This window comes from Psittacula echo (assembly GCF_963264785.1).
Source record: "Psittacula echo genome assembly, chromosome: Z".
NCBI classification, from domain to species: Eukaryota; Metazoa; Chordata; class Aves; order Psittaciformes; family Psittacidae; genus Psittacula; species Psittacula echo.
In genome coordinates, this window is record NC_137742.1 from 32,632,551 (window position 1) to 32,653,633 (window position 21,083).

The 21,083-nt window shown below is 38.4% G+C and overlaps 1 protein-coding gene across 1 annotated transcript in view; it reads right to left on the reverse strand.

The window, feature by feature from the left end:
* Positions 1-20,744, reverse strand: part of PTPRD (protein tyrosine phosphatase receptor type D) — a gene marked incomplete at its 5' end in the record, with an annotated part of 294,447 nt that extends 273,703 nt beyond the window's left edge. The window contains one exon of the mRNA XM_080636500.1: positions 20,660-20,744. Coding sequence (XP_080492626.1) covers positions 20,660-20,744 — 85 coding nt within the window. The remainder of the gene's footprint in view (positions 1-20,659) is intronic.
* Positions 20,745-21,083: the final 339 nt, after the last annotated feature.

Genomic DNA, 21,083 nt, shown 5'->3' on the forward strand with positions numbered 1-21,083 from the left:
TCATGTGGGTCAATGATTTACTTACTGCATTTGGAACTCCGATGGAGTGTTTCACACAGTATAAGTACAGAACTCCTGCACTATGTAATTTGGATAGGATTTTTCCAACTGATTTCATTTGTGCAGGATTTCACCCACACACTTAAAGACATTTATTATATAGATAACTGAAAGGTATATTTATGAAAAGGGATCATTCCTTCAGCCAAAATAAATAATAGGTTTCTTGCTCACAGACTTTCAGATGTGGAAAAGCACTTGAAGTGAAATTGATACAAGAAACACAAGAGTTTTGCCTTATTATAAATGGCATAAGACTGGAATGTGTAGAATTCAGAAGGGCAGGCTGTAGTTTTGTATGTCACCTATCTCTCCTACCTCTGTCATGTTTGCATATAGTTGTATTAGCACTTTGAAGTTTTGGGTTTGCTTTCCATTGTGAATATTGTGATCATTTCTTTTTTTTATTGAAAAGAAATCTGATCTATTATTAAACTGCAATTTTTTCCCTAATTCCATGCTGTGTTAAGGAAATAGCTTTTCTTTTTTTTTTTTTTTTTTTTTAATTGCATAAGATCTCCCACTCTTGTATGTGTTTCCATAAAACCTCTGTGGTCCCCCTTCACTGCACTCACTCCATAATGCCCAATGTCTCTCTTGTGCTGAGGAGCTCACCACTGAACTCAGCACTCCAGATGCATGAGTATAAAACAAGGATCACTCCAGCTCAGGAAGCTGTTGTACTCTCTTGCTGCAAAGACACATTGCTGGTTTATGGTCAACTTTTTGTCTGCCATGATCCCTTGGGCCTTTTCTGCCACGCTGTTTTTCAGCTGGTCAGCCCCTCAGCATGCAAGAGGTTGTTCCACTCCAGATGTGGGGATTAGCACTTCTCTTTCTTCAACTTCATGAGGTTCCTGTCAGCCTTTCTCTCTGTCTGCCCAGGCCCCTCAGAACAGCACCTTGTGCAGTTTTGGTAAGACATGTTATTTGAGGAAACAAATGCAACAATTTCTCCGTTTTAATTTTACTTTCCTAATGAACCTAGGGTCTAATGTTAGTCTTAGGTATATCCAAACAAATCCCTAAGACAACGCAAAAAAGAAGTTATTATGAATATCCACACACACATTAATGGCTCAGTTGTTAGAATTTAACGAAGAAGTTTCCAAATTCATGAACTGCTTTACTTTTAAAAATTTTCCAGGATAAAACCATAGAATCAATTAGGTTGCAAAAGTCCCTTAAGATCACTGAGTCCAACCATTAACCTAGCACTGCCAAGTCCACCACTAAACCATTTCCCTAATTGCCACATCTAGATGTCTTTTAAATGCCTCAAAGGATGGTGACTCAACCGCTTCCCTGGACAGCCTGTTCTAGTGCTTGACGACTCTTTTTGTGAAGAATTTTTTCCTAATATCCTAGATGTCTAGCTTAGAAAAAAATGACAACTCTGTCATATAAGCTTGTGAAAGTAGCCACTCTCTCTTGATGTAGTTTCCAAAAGATCACTCTTTTGATTCAGTTCTAGCTGATCAGTATGAGGCTAAACAGTATTTTGATCAGTACCAGCTGATACAGTACTACCTGATACAGTAGTAGCTGACGAAAATTACTAGAAATACATGTTCAGTCTGAATTTGGCATGCAGACTTACCATTACAATCCTAACTATGAACTGGTCTATGTCTAGCCTGATACCACTAAAGCAAAATATTAACCATTTCATACCCAAACCACTTTTATTGATATGCACATCCACAAAAGAATCCCCACACAAAACCATGAGCAATGCAAATTAATTATCAGAAAACCAAGTCAGATCCCTACAATGAACTCTGTTATATGGTTTATTGTCCGGCATTAATCTGGTACAGTCAGCTTGGTACTGTCTTATTTTTCACTGAGGCAACATGTGTCAAGAAGCAGTCTGTCTAAAAGTACAATCAATGGGTTAAGTCAGCCTCCTCCCAGTGCTGTTCATGCTGGGAGAGCTACAGTACTGTGCATTGACTTCATGCCTCTAGACAGCACTAATATCACAAATGCAGAGTTGCATGTAGAATTAAAATGGCAGGTCTTAGGGGATCAAGCATGAAAGCACTGAGCTTTACCATTTGTTAGCAAGGGATCACCACCAATCAATTAATGATTTAATTACTTAGACTAATAAAGATAATGAACAACAGCAAGCCTACTACCAATTAGGTTTATCCAAACTTTCAATTTTTAGGATAGGACCCTAAGAATTACATTCTTCTTGCAGGGTACTTAAAGTGTGCAGGTTATGCTACTTCAGCCTCTGGGAAAAAAAAAAAAGAAAAGAAAAAAAGAAAATAAATCAGATCAAACCACACAGACTCGGTAAACCATAAAGGATTCTATTGTCTTGTGAGTTGGAAAGCATTTAAATTTTAGAAAAACTACGATTTTTAGAATTCTTTGCAGAAGTGAAATGTCCTTTCCTTTTTTTTTTTAAACATATGAAAAAAAAAAAAATTGAATACCTGTGCACAATTATACTGCCCTTTGAAAAAGTTTTTCTAGTCTTGACAGATTAAAAAAACAGAGTTTAGCTTCATTTTATGTCATTAATGAGAGCTCACCCTTTCACTTCACTGAAAGATCAGCAGAAAATAAGTCTTGTCTATCTGACTGCCTGTCTGATCATACAACACAGATACCACTGACAGTATCCATGCCTTTTCTGCAAACAGCCTGGTCAAGTAAAAACAATTTTAAATATCCAAACCCAGAAATAAAGTGAGAAAGCATGTCCATTTGAAGATGAAGAAAGCAAAGCTGCTGCTGTTTAATGTTTATGCTGTAAAGCTACTTTGCTGACCTCTAATGAGTTTCTGCATCTTAAATGAAGTTTCTTTGATTAATTTTTCAGTCTATTATTTCCACATGGCTGCCCCTGCTTTGTTTCTACTTTGTGATGCATTACGGACCACATTTCTGTACCAGATTCCATAGACATTTATGAAAACTGGTGTTTATTTCTGATGTTAAAAGAGAAGTGCACAAGCTAGAAAGATAACGGCAGCTGAAGGGAGAAAAGGATGTGTAAGATGAAGCAGAAAGGATAAAAGCAAGGTGCAGGAAATTAGAGTTGCTGAACTAACAGGGTGAGTCTCACAGTACATTCACAGCACAGCAGAAAAGACGTGTCACTCTCTGGTGCCACAGAACACAGAGCAAGGAGTGAGCGATGAAGTTCAGGCACGCCTGTGGCTGGGCTTTGCAGGTGCACAGCAATCTTCATCTAGTACACCCAGGCCAGCAGAAGAGCACTTCCTCGCAGCAAAAAAGGCATACCTTCTCAAAGCAGAAGATATAAACTGGATGATGCAGGGAACTACAGACCAGTCAGTCTCACCTCTGTGCCTGGCAAAATCTTGGAGCAGATTCTTTGGAAGGCATCCTAAGGCACATGAAAAACAACAAGGTGCTTGGTGACAGCCAGCATGGCTTCACTAAGGGGAAATCCTGCCTTAAAAAAGACCAATTTGGTGGCCTTCTATGATGGGGCTACGGAACTGATGGACAGACGTAGAGCAGTTGACGTCATCTACCTGGACTTGAGCAAAGCATTTGATACTGTCCTGCACAACATCCTTCTCTCTAAACTGGAGAGACATCAATTTGATGGGTGGACCATTCAGTGGATAAAAAACTGGCTGGATGGCCGCACACAAAGAGTTGTGGTCAATGGCTCAATGTCCGGCTGAAGACTGGTAACGAATGGTGTCCCTCAGGGATCAGTGTTGGGACCGGTCTTGTTCAACATCTTTGTTGGTGACATGGACAGTGGGATTGAGTGCGCCCTCAGCAAGTTTGCCGATGACACCAAGCGATGTGGTTCAGTTTGCACACTGGAGGGAAGGGATGCCATCCAGAGAGACCTCGACACGCTTGTGAGGTGGCCTGATGCCAACCTTACAAAGCTCAACAAGGCCAAGTGCAAGGTCCTACATCTGCGTTGGTGCAATCCCAGGCACAGCTACAGGTTGAGCAGAGAAGAGATGCAGAGCAGCCCTGCAGAGAAGGACTTGGCGGTGCTGGTCAATGAGAAAATGAACATGAGCCAGTCTCAGTATGCGCTCACAGCTCAGAAAGCCAACCGTATCCTGGGCTGCATCAAAAGGAGCATGACCAGCAGGATGAAGGAGGTGATCCTGCCCCTCTACTTTGCTCTCATGAGACCCCACTTGGAGTATTGTGTACAGTTCTGGTGTCCTCAGCATAAAAAGGACATGGAACTGTTGGAACAAGTCCAGAGGAGGGCCACAAGGATGATCAGGGGACTGGAGCACCTGTCATATGAAGACAGGCTGAGAAAGTTGGGGCTGTTCAGCCTGGAGAACAGAAGGCTGTGTGAAGACCTCCTAGCAGCCTTCCAGTATCTGAATGGGGCCTATAAGGATGCTGGCGAGGGACTTTTCATCAGGGACTGTAGTGACAGGACAAGGGGTAATGGGTTAAAACTTAAACAGGGGAAATTTGGATTGGATATAACGAGGAAGTTCTTTACTGTAAGGGTGGTGAGGCACTGGAATGGGTTGCCTGTGGAAACTGTGAATGCTCCATCCCTGGCAGTGTTCAAGATCAATCTGGACAAAGCCTTGGGTGACATGGTTTAGTGTGAAGTGTCCCTGCCCACGGCTTGGGGGTTGGAACTAGATGATCTTAAGGTCCTTTCCAACCCTAACTCTTCTATGATTCTATGATTCTATGATTCCTTGCTGGCCTCCATCTCCATTCAGAAAACACCTGAGCTTTCCCTGAATGAAGCTGGATCACAGACTGCAAGAAGTAAAATCACTCAATAGTAGACATGTAAGGACAGTACACCTGTTGCCCAAAAGGACAGTCAGAACTTGGAGCTGAGTTCTTAGTCTGTGACGAAAAAAAAGACTGGAGCATCAACACTATTTTTAGACCACAGACTCTATTGCATTTGTGTAACTTTGGGTATTCTGGCAGAAAAAGGAAAACATACTAATTATCAGAGAAATCTTGTACACTTTTTTAAAGGCTTTTATATTTGGAGTATGATGCAGTGGTAAGATTTAAATTATCCTAAAATACTGTTTACAGTTAAATGGGTATCTCTGAATCCGCCTTCAAATAACCACTATATGAATTATCTTTTCTGGACCACGTCTGCATTCTAAAGAAAAAGGAAATGTATTTAAAGGAACATAACTTACATTCCAGAATAAAAGTAATAGCATAATTTATTTATCTTCAATAAAACAGTAGTGTTGTATTCAGAAATCAACACCACTGAAGTACTTTCATAGAGCTGGGACTGAAGATCTTTTCTAAAACTTCAATCTCAAAGCATTTCAGTATAAATGACTCACCATATGGAATAAAATGTTAACCTTTTCATTTTTCTGAACCAGTTCTTTGAAGCAAATTACAGTAGCCTTCTAAAATTATCAGTCATTTGGACGCCACTGAGATCTCAGTGTCTGTATTACCACTCTGCATAGCTTTCTTTGACACTGTGCATTACCTGCCCTGCATTTTCCCAGCAGTATTACCCCAAACAGCAAGGAGTGCTTGCCTTCCTTAGTAACTTCCCTCTCCACAATCCAAAATCTGAATGCTATTAAAATTTACCTGTAAGTTCCAAATATACTGGTTAAGGTAAAGAACTACAAGTAAGGATTATTAATCTACCTCTTGAAAGTTAGCTTCAGATAGGGTACGAGGATGACACTTTTGAAACCCATTCAGAAAAGGAAGTCTCGGCACAGACCCTTCTCTAAGTGTAACTAACAGTCAAATATGTAACTAACATAATTCTTGAGATTGATTTATGAAGAAGAGATAACACACCTTTCTGGTTTAAGATATCTACAGCTCAAGCAGAACAGTTCTGATGATTTGCAGGTGCAGTTTTACATTCTGTTCATCACCAAAAAAGTAAATAACAATACAGAATTACTGATCTACATATCTGAAGAGAAAAGAAGATTTGGTGCATTCCAGACAAAAGGTGGATTTGTCTTGCTACTATAAAGGGAAACAAATCAAGGCGTATTGCTGCAGTTCGTAACCTGAGAATACTTTGGCAAGGAAGATCTAATATTTTCATATGAATAAAGTCCACAGATTTTGTCCACATATTTCAACTTTTGTACTTCAAAATCAGATAAGCAAATCCTTGGTCAAGCTTGGTTAAAAATCCTCTCTAGCTTCCATTCACATATTCACATTTATTCAGAGGAAAAAAAAAAAAAAAAAAGGCAGAAAACTGAACTAGCACTGGAAGTGCATTTATTAGTTTTTAGCAATACCTATAAGTTCTATAGCTATGAGAAGTAAGCGAAGAAATGTTGGGTTTGGTTTTGGTGTTTTTCCCATCCTACAGTTGATACATAAAAAATTCTAGAAAGATCCAAGGATCAGGTTAATGCAGACCTTAGTTGTCATTTAACTGTCTATACATAACCTATAAGTAATTTAAACTGAGATCAATCACTAATTGTCACAGATACTCAGCTTTTTTTCTCAAGACACCAAATGAGCTCCTGCTCTGTGCAGGTCCTGAGCTTCTGTCAGATAGTGTAAAGCTGAGAAAAAATTTCTGAAGACTTTCTGCCATGGGAAAATCCCACATATTTTTCATGCACATCTAAAAGCTATTTTTAATATACTCATGTTATCCACTATTTATGAGTCTCCAAAGCACTTCATTTCACTGTACTATTTTTGGAAGTCTCTAATCCATGAGTAAAAACCAACACTGAGCCGCTAAGTAGAATGCAAATCATTAATCTAAGAGAATCTTGTTAACAAAGGTGAGGGGGGGAATGAGTGGAAATAAAAGTTAAAAAGAAATAGTTCTAGTTTCTGTCTCTGTCTAGATTGGAAGTATTTGTAAAGCATTATGAATAATACCTTTCCAACAGCATAATAAGAAGTGACTAATTTTTGATGTAACAGTAAATTCTAAAGTAATTTGTTATAACTTACAAGGTGAAACAAAACTTCAGACATTAGAAGCAAGCAGACATACCCAAGTGATATGACCAAATTTTATGAGATTGCAACAATGGAATTAGTGACTTTAGATCTGCAATAATAAAATAGTATACACTGCTGCAGTTCCTGATATGGGAAATGAATTAAATTCTTACTTCATAAATGTCAGAATGCAATATAAAGAGTCAATAGCCAAATGATAAATATTTTTTACCAAAGTGCATCATAAAAAGGCAATTGTTTCAAACAGCTAGTGTATGTTAGGTAGACACTGAATGAAAGCATTTATTGAGGTTCGTAAGAAATTTTTATTTCTGCAGTACTTAAAGTTTTAATAAATGTCTCTAATAATAAATTGATTTTTAATTACTGCATTGCCAAATTACTTTAAAGGAATGTCGTGGTTTAAGCCCAGGCTGTAAATCAGAACCACGCAGTCCACTTCCCCCCCCACCTTTCTTCCCCCCGCTTCTGGAGGGACGGGGAGGAGAATCAAAAGAATGCAGCTCCCACGGGTTGAGATAAGAACAGTTTAATAACTAAGGTATAACACAAATCACTACTGCTACCACTAATAGTAATAATGATAAGAGAAATAACAAGGAAGAGAATACAACCGCTCACCAACCGGTACCTCACCCCCACCCTGCAGTGATCCAGCCCTTCCGGGGACTCTCTGTTCTACATCCCCGGGCATGACGTGCTATGGTATGGAATACCTCTTTGGCTAGTTTGGGTCAGGTGTCCTGTCCCTGCTTCCTCCCGGCTTCTCCTCCTCCCTGGCAGAGCATGAGACTCACAAAGTCCTTGGTCAGGATAAACATTCTGACCAGCAACTGAAAACATCGGCTTTATCAATATTTTCCCAGGCCGAAAGTCAAAACCACAGCGCTGCAACAGCTACTAAGAAGGAGAAAAACTGACTGCTACTGCTGAACCCAGGACAGTATCCACCCCTTATTCCATACCATTCACGTCATGCTCAGATCCCACATTTTCAATATACAATCACTTTCATCTCAGTGCACTCTTATCTTAGTGCATGGACCAATCCCTATAAAGCTGCTGAGTTCATTCAGCCCATGATGGTGGGCTCCATCTCTTGTAACAGTCTTTCAGAGCAGGAGAGGCCCATTGCAAAGTCCACCCCTCGATCATGAGTCCATCTCTATGTTGCATCTCTGCCCTGATGGCCTGAAGTGCCATGGGCCCATCAGACTCAAAATAATTCACCCTCCCCTGTAGCAGTCTCTGCAACTTGTCGTTGGGGACTCCACACAGCTGCCTTCCATCTCCGATGCTTCCAAAGCACTGGAGGGGCCCAGTGGATTAGATACTCGCCCATACTGTCCCACACACCGTAACACTCATGACTGTCCAGCCTTGGGGAAAACCTCTCGGTCCCCCTGTATTGTCTAAACCCAGACAAGACCCAAACCTGACTCTGCTTAACTCTCGGGATCAGACAAAATGGTTGTGGGTAGAACACACTCTGTGTGTGTGCCAACATGGTGATCCCCATCACAATCAGCAGGCAGGTCCCAAGGGTACCCAAAGGCCATTCAAAACCTTCAAAACTCTCAAATGCTGCTGCTGTACTTGTCACTGGGGCTGTAGCTGCTGTGCTTGAAGGCTCCCTCACCACCAGCTTCTCTTTTTCTGAGTCCAGATCTTCCTCCTCTGCCTTGCTGGGAAATGCTGCGGGGTCTCCTGCATCCTCCTGGGGCTCAGGCTCACAGGGCTCAGCAGACGGCTGCTGGGGGATGCTCTCGGCCGCCGCGGGGCTGGGCTCGGCTGTGGGGCTCGGCTCCTCTGCCGCCTCCTCCCGCTGCTCGGCAGCCGCCTCCTTCCCGGCCTCCGGCCCCACTCCCGCCGCCGCTTGGTCCCCGGGGCCACTCTCCCGGGCCGCCTCGGCCGCCGCCGGCTCCTGGGGCCGCTCCCCCTCAGCTCCCCGCAGCCTCACAAAGACGGCCGCGAGGGCGAGGGCCAGGACGGTGAAGAGCAGCGGGACGGGCAGGTACAAGTCCACGGCCTCGTCCATCCCGCCCTGCTGCCGGAGCCCCCCCGTATTACAAGCCATTACCATGAAGTACAATGAAACAAGAACCTTAGCCCAAGGCCCACACTTGATAAACACTAACACAGCAAATACCGGCTCTAAGTAAGCTGCAGCATACTGAAACTGTGACATCAAGAGAAACAACTTTGAGAGCCAATAAATCAGCATTGTGCCTTGGTCAGATCTGTCGTTATCTCAACCCTTCGAGCCCCACGTTGGGCGCCAAAAAGAACTGTCATGGTTTAAGCCCAGGCTGTAAATCAGAACCACGAAGTCCACTTCCCCCCCCACCTTTCTTCCCCCCGCTTCTGGAGGGACGGGGAGGAGAATCAAAAGAATGCAGCTCCCACGGGTTGAGATAAGAACAGTTTAATAACTAAGGTATAACACAAATCACTACTGCTACCACTAATAGTAATAATGATAAGAGAAATAACAAGGAAGAGAATACAACCGCTCACCAACCGGTACCTCACCCCCACCCTGCAGTGATCCAGCCCTTCCGGGGACTCTCTGTTCTACGTCCCCGGGCATGACGTGCTATGGTATGGAATACCTCTTTGGCTAGTTTGGGTCAGGTGTCCTGTCCCTGCTTCCTCCCGGCTTCTCCTCCTCCCTGGCAGAGCATGAGACTCACAAAGTCCTTGGTCAGGATAAACATTCTGACCAGCAACTGAAAACATCGGCTTTATCAATATTTTCCCAGGCCGAAAGTCAAAACCACAGCGCTGCAACAGCTACTAAGAAGGAGAAAAACTGACTGCTACTGCTGAACCCAGGACAAGGAATTTAAATTAATTCATTATGAGACGTTTAATTTTAAAAGGAACTGCATGCATTTTTTTTTTTTTCTTTTTTTTTTTTTTTTAGGAAATCCTTATCCACTTGATCTGAAAAGCTGGACTTAAGAGTAGATACAACATCATCTTCCTAGAGATGGTGCATCTTTCCAAGTTCCAATTTACCTCTATTTTTTTATAATGCATACATCTTTAGATGCTACAACCTTTAAGTCACTTTCATCAGACCACAGATACTGAAAAAGGTCAGTGGACATGTTATACTTCTTCATATGAACAGTGTGTCTGAAGATGAAAGATTTTTTTTTTTTTTTTTAAAAAGGTGACCAGGATTTTCCAGTAATGTAGTTTGCCTGCAAACTGCAAAGCATCATAAGGCATCTTGTAAAATAACTCTTATCCTTGATTCCCCTGCCCCACAGCGACATATACACACATTGCCACACAGCTGACATACGTATGAGCTCTGCCATCTGTAAATGTAATATTGTAATTTTCCAAAATTATAAAATGCATTTTCTTAAATGTTTGCTATCATTTTTCATTTCATTTCCTAGGTTTCAACGATATCAACACTGTGATACAAGACCCTCCAACTCAGCTTTTCTGGAAAGGGTGCCGTGGTGAATAAATCTTGGTGAACAATGCTTGTTTGAGAATATATGTATTTCTGAATGCAGGACCACATCGAATGCCTGATTGGGTCACACTAGGTCAGTGCAGCCTGCTAGCATGTCTCCAGCCAGGGTCAAGAGAAGGTGCTACCTTGGCACATTAGCCTCGTAACTTTTTGAAGGTCCATTCAGTTCATATATTCATGCATTCACTCCACACTCCTAAGGACATTTAAGCCAGCATTCTTGCTTGCTCTTTTAGTACTAATTTACAGATGTTCTGTACAAGAATTTTTGAAGTTGTTCTTTGAAATTACAGATACTGTCTGTTCCCAAAAAACATGCAGCAAATTCCATCTTTTACCTACTTCTAATCAACCTTCTTCTAAATACCTCGACACCACAGTTTCATTTGTATGGGGTGGGTGGATATTGGTTCTGCTTCCACTGTATCTTCTACCTCCATAATTTTGCACCCCTGGGACATAATCCCCACACCTGCCTCTGCTACCTCTTCTAGAAAACGGAGAAGTCTCAGCCTTTTCAGCCTCTTCTCATGTGGCAGCTGTTCCATCCTATGGACCGCTTTAGCTGCCATTGTCTGCACCTAACCTAACTCAATTGTGTTTTTTTGAGATATGTATATCAGACTGCATTCTAGCATGCAAGATGTAGGTGCACTAAGGTTTATACCATATCCAATAATCTCCTTTCCTTTATTTCCTCAGGTGGAATTATTCATAAATTTAAAACTAGTTCTTTTACATTAAAAGAGAAAATAGATTCTCCTTGTAATTTTTGTACTGAATCTAAAATCTTGTTTAGTGTTTATGAAATGCATTAAATATTAACCCTAGACTATTCGGATACATAGTAGCAAACTGCCATTTAAGCACCCTGTTTCAATAGTTGCAATGTAATTGTTGAGAATTAGCTACTATATTGTCAAATTCTCCTCAAATTCATTAAGCAAAATACACTACTGCAATCACTATCTTCACCAAATCAATCATTATATGTATACATGAGCTGAAATAAACCTTCAGTACTCTTCTTTATAAACAAACAACTCATCACCAAAAATGATAATTTTCCCAGTCCTGAAAATATGTTTTTCTCTTCCTTGCACTTCCTCCAGCTTCTCAACACAGTTTTTAGAACAAGAAAACAAGACTAGGTTTGCATTGCCCATATAATGGCCCATATAAGTAGGGTTTATTTGCCTTTCTACACACATGAATTCTATCCTTGCTTTTTAATCAAAAGATAATGTTAGACCCTACTGACTTGAACGATCAGAAGGAATCTTTTCACAAAAAAGTTTTATTTTTAAAATCATTACATTTAAAGATACTACTCTCTATTCTGAATCGTATTTTCCATTTTCAGCTCTTTGACCTTCAATTGTTGCTGCTGAAATCTGTGCTGTTTCACTAGAACACCAGACAATATGACTGTTTCTCTCTCCAATCCAGACATGACCTGCCAATGCTCTCAGCAGTTATTTCATAGATTTTTCTAAAGCATATGTGAAATTCCTAGAGGAAAACAAAATTACCCAGGTGAAACTCTCCTGGAAACATCCATATGTAATTAACTCTCACAGCCAAAATAAATTTAGTATCACCTTCCCTTGTTGTTTATTCCTTCTCCACTACTGCATGTGCCAAAAGAAAATCAACAGTAGTGAAGCCTCCCTTTCATCCATATGCTGCTAAACTGGAACGCACACAGAGCTTGAAAAATACATAGCAATTTAAAGATTGGCTTCTTAAGAACAAACTAGAACAAAACCTCTATCCAGCTAAGTTTCATGGCAAATTTACTTGTAGAATTTATATCCCAACAGAATAAATTTTATATTCCTCTTCCTGAATAACATCCTTAATGAGAAAATGATCTCTAGATTTCTTTTTAGCAAGGAGTTTGAGGGTGTGATATGTATTGTGAAATTCTGTTATGTGCTATTATTCTGTCCAAGAAGAGCATGTCTAAAGTGCTGTTTACAGTCATGCCCCAGAATTTCTTCTAAACTGAAGTTAACATTTGCATTCAACATGCATGAGTAATTTAAAATTTGAACTGTCTTTTATCAATATATACCGTTCAAATACACAACACGAACTCTTCATTCATCAACAGATATTATAAATCTGCACTCCTTTTCCTCATAACATATGCATTAGTCTTGTATAGCTCAGTTAAAAGCACAGAAACAATCTGTACCCAACCTGTTCTACAGTAATTCAAATCAAGATGCAATTTTACTCTTGACACTGCTAACTTTAGAAGAAGGAAGTAGTCAAAATTAATTTAGTTTGCACCATCCCCCAAAAAAACAGCATTAAAAAATATGTGTATTATTAAAACTAAAAATATTAAATAATAAAAAAATACTCAGGTAACTATTCTGAATAAATATAACTTCAGCCAGATACTATATAAGACAGAAGGATCCTATACAATTTTTGGGGGAGGTGGTCTCCTGAAAGATAGGGTGGAAACAAACGTGAATGGGGATCTTCTTATATAGTTCCAGATTTTCATAATTTGCTGAAGCTGTTGTCAAAAATTTATTGGGAAAAAAAAAATAACCCACACTGGAATTTCCTGCCAGTTCTGACAAGGGAATATTAGTTACCCACACAGCTTTATCCGCCAGTGGTCATTACTGATGCTGCAGGGAACTGCACACAGGAAGGTAGTTACTCGTACTGAAGTTTCTTCAGAAACACTTTCTGTTAACAGTTGACATTAATCTAAATAATGTGGTTTTGTCCAACTCAGGCCATTAAAATGCAGCTTATTGACATTTCTTGGTGTTTGAAAAAACTGGAGACTCGATTTCCTGACTCTGGTTTTATTTACATGCTCCAGAAAATCAAGAAGAAGTATGACTTTCATACTTGGGGAAACTTCAATGCCCTTACACTCAGTCACAGGATATGTTGTCAGGGTTTAAAGGCTTGCAACTCAGCTCTATTCAGTGCTCTGCTTTTGGGAAGCAGAGACCTGAATCAACAACAGCTGTGGAACAGACACAGAAGTGATCTTCAATGTTGCAGAGATAAATTTACAAAAATGTCCAGGGGAACCATTCTGAAGTTGTTCTTCAGTTTACTCTGTAGTTCAAAGCCTTAGTAAATTATAATTCTGAATCTACACTTTACAGAATACTCACAGATCTTTTGTTCATATTAAATTTTGAGATGTTTTGCTATGGACAGAGATAATCCAAACACATTAAAAAATATGTGCACTGGACTACTATATTCCTCAAGCAGCTCTCAATTTTGCCTTAAAACTTGATAATTTAAAGCAAGTTAAAAAGATATAGCGGTAACTATAGCTAATCTTAGAATTAAATCATTCATATTTGTTTTAATGTAAAGACTTGAAAAATAAGGGTTGGATAAATACTGGCTTATGCAGACATCCATATTAACTGTAGTTTCTGTGACGAAGTCAGCATGTTTGGAATGACCACATAGTGTTTTGACTTCCTCTGATTCTCCATCTCAAGTATTATATATATTTCAGAGCCTTCACTTTGCTGCAGAGCAAAATGAATACATCTAGAATATTTTGGCATAGCTAGCTGTCTCATTAGGACTAAAATTTTTGAGAACTGATGGGTGATTTACTTGATACATTTTAATATATTTAACAAGTGCAATATAAAATTACTGTTGCAATACTATATACCCATTTTCATAAAATCAATTGGAAAATGTCCTCAATTTGAACTGTAGAGAACATATAAAAATTCCTTAAAAAAGAATATAAAACAAAATTGGAAGCTTGTCTTTTTTTTTTCCCATACCAAAACTCTCCTGCATATGTCACCATTATTAAAAGAAACAGCAATGCAAACAAAGGGCTATATTTTACACAAAATCGATGCTCTCAGTACTAAAATGTTAAGATGGGTGATATTGAAAAATTCCCAATAAAGAACAGAATTTATCTTTGGAATTTACAGTTCTTGCTGCTGTCCATAGCTGAAAGCAATAACTGAAATAGTCTCCTTAAAGATGTTGGAGTTTATATCCATTATGACAGAAAATTGTCCTAGTTACCAAAGGCATACATATAAAAAAGTAAATCATTTCCATGTTGGGCTTGCCTACATATGGTGTTTATGAAGATATTCTGGAATAGAGAGGGGGGTTTAGTGTAAACTATGTTTGCCTAGATGCAAGACTACCTATAAGATAATTACTTTCTGTAAGATAATTACTTTGGAAGATCTATTTAAATTAGTTTAGTGTTGCAGACAAGTACTTAAAAATTTCAATGTGGACTGCATGAATGTGTTTCAGCTTGTTGAAGAACATAAAAAAATTGAAGAAGAAGAATGGGATTAGCAGGGAGAAAAACAGGTGTTCCTTAAAAAACCAAAATGAAGAAAGCAAATGGAAAAAAAGCAAAAAAAAAGAGGAAAAATAGCCACCTTATGTTTGATTTCACTAATACTAAACTACTGTCGTAAATCCTATTTAAACAAGAATTTGTCTCAATGACCCCAAGATTTGTTAAAAGTAATCACTGTCCTGTCAGCACTAAGTTTTAGCACTTCCTCACTGTGATCTAGAGAAAATCGTGAAGACTTTTCTGTCAGACAGTATGATGCTGACACATATGCATCAGGAGCCAGAGAGTGAACTAAGCATTATTCTTGTTCAAACAATTGTGAAAAGGGAAGCAATATATATCAGTTATGGTTAGTATTTCTGCTTGCCTTTCTTAATCAGCTGCATCCACTTCTACAGAATGAAGAACAATTGTGGCTTCTCTTCTAAAACAGCATATGAAAAGAAGCAGTAAAAGAAAATTCTCAGAACAGGAGCTGTGTAACCAAGTATGAAGTAAAAGAATTAAACAGACAAAACTACAGAAATGCAGCAGAGAATTTGGAAAAGCTAGTGACCAGGACTTTCTCAGGGTAGAGAAGGAACAGGATGTGTGCTCTGACAATCTATTTGATTACTAAAAAGTTGGGTGCAGAATATCTGCAGAAAATTATCTGATTTTATTAATATAAATTATACTCTTAAATTTCAAAAACTAGCATACCAGGAAAGACCAGGAAGAACCATTTTAAAAGCATTTTATATTTTATATATTTCTTTGAGCTCAGTGATTAACTTGACACCTTATCATTAAAGAGATCAGAAAGTTATAATACTGTATTCTAGAATTTGAAAACAATCTGTTACTTTAAGAGTTTATGGCCAACTGTGATACTACTAATTTGTCAGTAGATGTAAAGAATTGCCTTAACACTGTTGTCATCTACACCATTGTGAATAAGGCAGCCAACGATAAACACTGTGAACTAGTAGATTGTTCTTCTACAAACAAGAATGTTTGTAAGCAAACATGCAGTGAATTCTGCAACATCCTCTCACAGTGCACATAGAAGCTACAAAGCCCAAACATAAATTGAGGCAAGTAAAAGAAAAAAAATCATATTCACTGAGATTTTTCCACTTCTTACACTTAAAAGTAACACTTCGTTTTACTAACAGTAAAAGAGAAAAGAGCAAAGGTAATTTTGCCACCTTTCAATTTTGTTTACTTTGCTCCACCAAGCATAAGCTTACTTTCATGACTAACAGCAGGAATGAAATCTTGGTCACACACATAACGGGCATGATGAACTCATCCATTCCACCAGGGAATGATTTTTTTGTTGTTTGAATCCTGTATCCCTTTTGAGAGGTGGCCATGGGAGAGTTTATCACATTTCAGTTTGGGGTCTTTCACCATCATGGGGAAAAACAAAGATGTCTTATTACCTCCCTCAGCTGTGAAGGTAGTATGCAAACAGAAAAGAAGTACTAAGGACTACCATTGGGAACGTCTTCAAATACATGAAGTGGGTTTGCTGCTTGGATCCCATTCATAGGGATTTCACAGTGAGACTGAAAAGTATGAATTCCTTACCCATTTGCAATTACTCTGGAAAGAATACAAAGCAGTGGCAATGTCAGAATATATCTTCTCTTCAGTGGTACCTTTGTGCTAGCAACAAAAAATGATAAAACAAAAAAAAAATTAAAAAAAAAAAAAAAAAAAAAAGGAAAGCATAGTCTTTCCATAGTTACAGAGAAAAAAAAAAAGGGGGGGGGGGAAGGACAAAACTTTTGTCCCCTTTGTCTCACCTTCTTTGTCCTCTCCACACTAAAGGAAGTAACAGTCCTGGCAACTGCTTGTGAGAAGTAGTTCGATAAGAACCCTGGACAACAGTAGGGTCTGAGACCCTTTGACAAAGAGCTATACAAGTTCTGCAAGAATGGATGGCAGACCAACTCCAGCACAGCAGGAACTTCTCTTGAAGTCCTCAAGAATTCCAGGAGAAAAGCTAACCATGCAAGAAGACACATCTTTCTGTGTCTCTGCACTCAGAAGGTTCGCTTATCCTGTGTGATTTCTGACCCCATAAAATAACTATGTCTTTGGAAATTTACCATATCTTCAAAACAAGAGTAAAACACTATTGTGACTCGCAAAGAGATCCTCTTTTAGATTGGTAAAGCAAAAAAAAAATTTATTTACTCACAGCATTAATGCAATATTATGTGGAGCCATATAAATACATATACGGCACACAGTTCATACAGTGTAATGTGTACCTTTTGTATATACAAGTGTTTATGCAACTTTAAACCCTGTGCATTTTAGCTGGTTGTACAATCAAAATCTCTCTTTAATCTCATAGCTTAAGAGATAGAGAAATACAGTTAAATTTTTCAGCACTATATTGCAAAAGGAATGATAGCATCAAATCTGACTACAATACAGGAGACACTGCATTGACATCTAGCTATCATAAGCTAGGTGTACCACAAACATTTAGCTGAAAATAAAACCAAGGCAGTGTAAGTGAACAAAAACTTGCATTAGATTTTTCTCTCCCCTATTAAATCCAGTTCTTTCTAGAAATCCTTGGAAAGAAGAGGAATGCAGGAAAGGGTGTATGAAGCTGAAAAATCAGTTTCAATTGTAAAGTTCATCTTGTAAGAAAGGATTATGTTAGTTTATACAAAATTGTGGAAATTCATACAATTTCTCAGTCACACCTTTTATTAATAATAAGCAGAAAACAAAGGTAACGTCAAGCCTTTTCTCATAAAATAAGAGCTAGCCAGATTAGATAAAAGTCTGACTATTTAAAGCAATAGTTTCATATTCAGCGGGTACATGTAAGAGTTCACTCCCTTCCTGCATTTCACAGCACTATTACCCACATGGCAAAAGCTCTTTACAGCACAACAATGGTAAAGACCAACAAAAATGGAGCTTTCAAAATTCTAAAGAAGTCTATAGTATTTTAAAATGATCATGTGAAAAACTGCACTTCTGTCTAGTTCAGCTCTCTCCTTAAGAAAATACAGAAACGGTAAAACCAGTGACACCTAGTCTATCACTTCTTAGCGTTTTATTCTCTATTCTGGAATGTCTTAATAGAGACTCTGATCTAAAATCTTGGCTAGTACATAGAAGAAATGAGTTTGTCTGAAGGCATTTTATTTCTTTTAAACAAAAAAATAGTTAATAAAATTATTATTCCATTATACCTGAGTTCAAAAATTCTAGCAGTACTTCTCTAGTTTTTCTTAACTGAATTTTTCCAATTTTTTTTAATCTTCTTATATTTTTATAAGTATTTTTAAAGTGTCATTTTCTTTATCTTATTGGCTAATAACAACAAGATGCAATAGATACTAAGTAATAACCATATGCTATACTGCAACATTATAAATCCCACCAAGAAGATAATCTAACATATCTCTGTTTGGCTACCCTCTGTTCTTGTAACTGTGCATAGTAATACTTAAGAACTACAAAGACAAATACACAAAATCCTAAAGGATTAGTTTATGAGAGTAGGAACAGCACAAAACTCAGCTGATTTGTGCATTTGGGAGAGATGACTAGTGGTATTGAAAGGGCAGTGTTTCCAACTTATATTAACAGCACTCCTGATATATTAACTATTAATATAACCACACAAAACTATCAACAATCACTTGACAGTATGGTATAAATCAGTGTCTAAAAGAAACAGGAAATAAAAGTAATTAATCTGTTATTGTGAAGAGACTTTTCATTGCTCTCCAGTGAGGTGACTTGAGTCTACTAGTCCTGGAGCTTACTAGTCCTGTGAAGAATATGATCATAAAGAACCCAGTAAGTAATGTGAAAACACTACTTATCCACTATTAACATATTTTTCTTTACTTTTTCTTAGTTTCTTTTAAGATTGCACCTTACTGTCCAGGTTGGTTCCACTGAGTGTAACCCCCACAAAAAGATGACCTTTGTGCATCTTACAAACTTTATTCTGCATGTGACACTCCACAGATTTTGGAAACACTACAGAGTCCGCCTAGCCCTAGCCAGCAACAGCTAATAGCTGATTTCTGGTTTGTTTCATGTTATTTGAAATAAAAAAAGAGCCATAAGTTGACTACAGCAGTTTAAAAACAGTACTGGGACACCAGCCAATTTTGAAGTAATCATCTACATTCTAACCTTCAAAAAAACTACCCTCATTCCCCACAGAGAGGAATTATGAAAGAGGAGACTTTCTGTTTAATGTTACACGATTACAGATATTTTAACTTTCTCTTATGAGGATTCTGAGGTTTGACCATCTTTTTTACAAATTGATACCTGACTGAGGTTACCAAAACCAAAAAATCATTCCCTACTCACCCACAGGACGTTGGACATTCCATTATCCGAATCAGAAAAGGTGTACCAGAGTCTAAAAATCTGTTTCCTAAACATAGTATTTACTCTTAAAACACGTGGAATACTACAACTGCAGAAACATCCAACATGTGGGCCCACTTCCCAATCAATTATTTGCTGGCTAAAGTGTTAAAATGTCCTTGGCTTCACCTTAGACACAATCATCCCAGCTGGTCATTATCTATCTGGAAAGGGGCCAGAGAATCTCAGCTGTTGGTACTCAACAAACATGTAGGTTTTGTCTTTTTTTTTTTTTTTTTCTTTTCTATTTACTTCTCTTTCTTAGAGCTACAGTGAAAAGAACAAAGTCTTACTACACATGGAAGTGGAAGAATTTGGTATGTCTTTTATCACTGTAATTTAGTATACCCGGAGTGCAGGTGGTATGTGGAATTCTTCAATAAGGAATTCTTCAATATGCATTTACGGAGAACTGATTTATTCAACCTTATTGACACTGTTTTTATTCTTGTACATTCCTACTTAATTCAACTGTTCCTTCATTCTGCACAAATGTGTGAAAAAACACAAAAGTCTTCTATAAAAGTCAGAGCTGGAACAAAATTATTGATTGGTGATGCACCTGCACAGAGGATTCAATAGGAAAATATCCCTCAGTCAAGTGAATGTTAAGAGCTTATAGCAGAAGCCGGCTTGTAATAAACTTCAAGTCAACAGGTAGAAAGTAAATGACTTTCCTCTTTTGAACATTACTTCTGCAAGAAGCCACAGGACAGCTGGGAAAAGGAACACATGTAAACAAGGCAGGCCTAATGATTTCCTAATCAAAAAGAAGATATTATCTTCCCATTAATAGGTAAACTAATTGACTAGAACCCAAGTTTCCCTTCAGTACAAGTAAACATAGGTGCCTTTCCTCACTCAGTTGTCACACATTTAGGCATTTCAGTAAGTTGTCAGTTCTGCCTGGTTTGTTTGGATACTGTACTCTGCGACAGCTGTCGGAAACAATACATTAGAACAGCTGTTGTAGCAGTTGCAAAGGGTATGGAATTTTAATTAGACTGGATATTAATTGGGGGTGGTGTCCTTTTTTTTTTTTTTTTTTTTTTTACACCAGATTTAAGAAAGAAATATTCAAAGAATGACAGATGTCTTTAAGGGATTTGACCAATGTCTGGTAATCAAGGTTGGTCTTTCTTTTGACTACATAATTTTGTGGTAATGTTCTCTACTATCTGAGTAGGAACCATTAAGAAAAGGAACATTAAGAAAAAATAGTAAAGGAGTTCCATAAATAATGCTTTTCAAATATTAGCCATGATTTAGATAGGACCTCACAGTGTTTTAAGAATGACTCAAAAGGAGAATCATTTTGAGACCCTTAGTAACCAGCAGCTGAAAACGAAACTGTTCTTCATGTCCAGTACCCAAGCACAAATGAATAATAAGCTTACTTTCTGCGTCAGCATAGAGTAGCAAGCACAGGAGCACCACCACTGGCCTGACTACGTGCATCATCCGACAGCTTGGCACCAGCATGCTTTGGCAGCCTTGTTCTCACTGGCTTAAAAGCCACTGCAAGTCTGTCCAGTCTGAAATTTCAGATGATTTTCAGAGCCTGTGGAACAGATAAGAAAAAGAGAAAAACAGAGTTAGCAAGAAGGCGGCAGAGATTTTCTGTTGTTTTGTTTGTTTCTTTGTTTTTCTCTATGTATTCACAATTAAGGCAAAATAATTTTAAAAGACAAAAGGGTAAGGGGAAAGAAAACAGAATTTATTTCAGGCTAGTGGCATATACCAAAAGATTCAGGGTACAGTATATCATAGCACTTTTTCAATACATTTCACAGTACTCCTTTTCTACAATAATCAAGCATC